Genomic DNA, 3,887 nt, shown 5'->3' on the forward strand with positions numbered 1-3,887 from the left:
TATCCAACATGAATAAGATGATGCAAGTTAACAGTTATGCCGAAACGATGTTACTCTACATGCTCAAACCAAAGTTTCCAACGCAATTAAAGTGCCTATCCCAAGAGTCTAACGGGATGGTTAACATGTTTAACTTAACAATACCCAAAAGAATAGCGGGCGGGGCGTTACAACCTATAGCATATGCATAGTACCATAATTGTTAAGGTAGGCTTGATCGAAGTTAATGAGCATATAGTAATGAAGTGTTTACATTAGCATCACATGTATAACAAGAATCAAACATTTCATGTGTAATTTGGATAGAGTGTGAAAAAATAAAGTTTAACGTGTTTGTGAATTTGAAGATGAATACAAGTTGCACCCAAAAGTGTTTAAAATGAAAATGGGATCATGTATACTCACATTGGTTAAGTACGGAATTTCCTTGAGATAACGCACGAGTAAGGATGGAGTATCCAAGTGAACGGGCGAGAGCGATTATCCTAATTGATAATGATCTTGTTAATATTTATACATTAAGTAATATTCCTAACATTTAAGATTTGCGAATTAGATTTATACGCTAAAAAGTTCCTACTAGATTAATTATTTTATACTAACAATGAAACTTAACAAGACTACTAGATTATTTTCATAAAAAATAAAAAAAATAAAATAAAACTTTTAAATTGTAAAATTAATTAACTTAATTACTTAACCAATAAATAATTAAACATCCATATTTATAATGAATTAAATTTAGGATAAAAATCTATCAACGATTAACCATTTCGCGAACTTTCGAGTTTCAAGGATTAGGATTCGTCTTTCAAGAGTTTTAATTAGTTTGACGAGTATCAAGTGTCGATAAATAAAGAATCAAGAATCCGTGGATAATATATCGTTCAAAATGCGTATTTTGATTACAGTTGCACAAGTCTAACATGAATGCACGAACATGATTAAAATAGCTTCGTTTTCATTATGATCAATAGTCTCGAATTATAATTGAAACGAAAATAGATTTCAACGAGAGTACAAGTGTCTAAGAATGGAAAGTACAACATGACTTGCTAAAATAAGAAGGTAAGAGAAGGCGAAGCGTTACAGTCTCCCCTCCTTTAGGAGATTTCGTCCTCGAAATCTTAAAGAGAAAGGACTGAATGAAGAGTAAGTGATGGTCGAAACATGGATGTTGAGTGCGAGGAAGTGATAATGAAAAAGTAAAATCAATTGTGATGGTCTTGCCATCAGAAATTTTGACTAGGAATGACTCGGGGAGTTTCGAGTGAGTATATTTTAACATAGATTCAAATCTAACAAATACAAAGCCTTACATGAGCATAGAGGTAATAGTGTTGTTAACGAAAAAGCGTACCATTAGTGACTTCGTTGTCGTCTTGGGTTCGCTGTCGTAGAGGACATTGTGGGTGGAGGTGTGTAGTGTCTCCACATTTGTAGCATGCGCGTACCTTGTTGACTGTCTCTGGGTGTTGGAACTTTCGTTTCCTGCCTTCACTGCCACTTGCTTGAGCTTCAGTGTTAGTGGTGATCTGGTTGGCTATCTTTGTGGATGTTGCAACTTGTTTATCGCGAACGCGATTGTTGTTTAGGCTAGCTGCTAAACGATAGACAGCCTCGATGTTGTCAAGTTTGGCTGCCTCGATGGTGTCACGCATGCCAGAAGGTAGACCATGAATATACTTTCTGATCATGCGATCGGTGGTTGACACAAGGTGTGGTACTATGAAACTCAACTGCTTAAAACAGGTGGTATAGGCTAGGTTGTCGTCACCAATTTGCTTGAGGGCCCAAAATTCTTCCTCAAGCTTTTGCTGTTCGTGAGGAGGACAAAATTCCTCCATCATGAGTTGTTTCACTTCCTCCCAAGGTAGCGTATAAGCTTCTTCATTAGAGCGAATGTTTCTCTCATTGGTCCACCATTCCAACGCCCTAGCTTGGAAAACTCCAGTAGCACTACGAGTTTTGAGTTCCTCAGGGCACTCGCTGTTGATGAACGTAACCTCTATGCTATCGAACCATTCAAGCATAGCGGTCACCCCATCCTTGCCAGTGAAAGGTTTAGGGTTGCAGGAGGCAAAGTGCTTGTAGTTAAAGGTTACAGGCTTGGGCTTGGCCACTTTCGAGTCAACAGAGGAGTTGGGAGTGTTTGAAGCTTGAATTTCAGTGACGATCTTGGGGACAATACGAGCAATCTGATTGGCCATGAATGCCATCATCTTCTTCTGAGAGCTGGTCTTAGACTTCTTAGATGAGTTGGAAAATTGACGAGATGACGACATCTAAAGATTTAAAACAAAGAAAGTTCCCAGTTGGTATTGTTTACACATATCGATTACATCTTTAATTATTCAGATTTGTAATTTTAGTCTCATTTATATTTTATGTTATAAAAGAATTAATATAAAACATCTATAGTTATATTATTTTATTAAAATAAAAGAAAATGTCATCATAATTATTTTCATGAATTTTGAATGTATGTGCTTAAATGAACGTGTTATAAAAAGAATTGTACATTGTTATTTATTTATGTTATTATTAAACATAAGGTTCTTTAATATAAAAGAAAATAAAACAAAAAAAACGAGGTCAGCTGGATTCGAACCCGCGACCTTTATGATGTTTACAAGCAGCTTCACCGTTGGACTACAGCCACTAGATGTGAAACCCTTGTGTTTTTAATTTTCTTAATTAAAAGCTGGAAGCCATCTTCCTCCTTGAAAAAAAAGAAAACCTTCTACTGATAAGCAAGTTTCCAACTTGCAGTTTTATGTGAAAGCTTATAATAAAAATTTTATTGCATTCCAACAGTGGATCAACTTTCTTTCAAAAGAAAAGTGTGAACTTGATAGAAGGTTTAAAAATCCTAAAACTTAGTCTAACAAAGGAAGAAATCATCACCCACTGTTAACATATTTGAACATTGTTTCCTCCAAAATTGATACATGTATATATATAAAACAGGAAGAAGAATAGAATGATTGGTTTGAAGGAAAAATGGGTATACCGAAACGTGATGAAACTGGTTCCGGCAACGAATTCGTCTCCGATCCCCTGCAAGGCCGTGGTTCTCTCCAGTCGTCTTCTCGGTCTCCGGCGAGGTGTTAGGATATCGAAACGTGTTGCGAGTGTGTATGAGGGTATCGAGAGTGGTGAGGGTGTCGGTATTTATATATAGTGTTCTTAAATTCAGAATGGTTGGGCCAATTATCTGGTTGTGATTCCGAACGTTTTTAAGGGCAATCATAATCATTAAAGAGAATTAATTGAGTTAAACCGAAGCTGAAAGGAGTTGCCGTAACGGTTCGGACGTCGGCAAACAAAAGAAACGCAGGCTTGGAGGTTTTATTGACTTTAAATGAAGTTTGGTTGTTTTGCCACAAAGGGCCCCTAGACTTCTAGTTTTTTTTTTAATAGTTTAAACTTTAAAAAAAATACAATATGGTCCTTGTATTTCATTAACTTTACTAACATAATCAGGCTACTAATTTAATTATTTTATACTAACAATGAAACTTAACAAGACTACTAGATTATTTTCATAAAAATAAAAAAAATAAAACTTTTAAATTGTAAAATTAATTAACTTAATTAATTAACCAATAAATAATTAAACATCCATATTAATTAAATTTAGGATAAAAATCTATCAACGATTAACCATTTCGCGAACTTTCGAGTTTCAAGGATTAGGATTCGTCTTTCAAGAGTTTTAATTAGTTTGACGAGTATCAAGTGTCGATAAATAAAGAATCAAGAATCCGTGGATAATATATCGTTCAAAATGCGTATTTTGATTACAGTTGCACAAGTCTAACATGAATGCACGAACATGATTAAAATAGCTTCGTTTTCATTATGATCAATAGTCTCGAATTATA

General features: G+C 34.9%; 1 protein-coding gene across 2 annotated transcripts; it reads right to left on the minus strand.

Moving 5' to 3' along the window:
• Positions 1 to 330: 330 nt before the first annotated feature.
• LOC110934157 lies at positions 331 to 3,298 on the minus strand. Of its 2 annotated transcripts, XM_035988764.1 has the most exons (3): positions 3,014 to 3,298; positions 1,361 to 2,285; positions 331 to 485 (listed from the first exon to the last, which is right to left on the minus strand). In XM_035988764.1, the coding sequence occupies exons 1-3, from the start codon at positions 3,257 to 3,259 to the stop codon at positions 481 to 483; spliced, it is 1,176 nt and encodes a 391-aa protein (XP_035844657.1). In that variant the 5' UTR covers positions 3,260 to 3,298; the 3' UTR covers positions 331 to 480. The 2 variants fall into 2 exon arrangements, with proteins under 2 accessions (XP_035844657.1, XP_022033037.1); XM_022177345.2 differs by lacking the exon at positions 331 to 485 and having other exon boundaries at positions 1,079 to 2,285.
• Between the last annotated feature and the right edge of the window lie 589 nt (positions 3,299 to 3,887).

Source organism: Helianthus annuus, chromosome 4 (assembly GCF_002127325.2).
Source record: "Helianthus annuus cultivar XRQ/B chromosome 4, HanXRQr2.0-SUNRISE, whole genome shotgun sequence".
NCBI lineage: Eukaryota > Viridiplantae > Streptophyta > Magnoliopsida > Asterales > Asteraceae > Helianthus > Helianthus annuus.

Coding starts and splice junctions, on each gene's coding strand:
- LOC110934157 (XM_022177345.2), bottom strand. CDS start 3,259: ATGATTATGATTGCCCTTAAAAACGTTCGGAATCACAACCAGATAATT. Junction 2,286..3,013: donor ACCAGTTTCATCACGTTTCG/GTATACCCATTT, acceptor TTAAATCTTTAG/ATGTCGTCATCTCGTCAATT.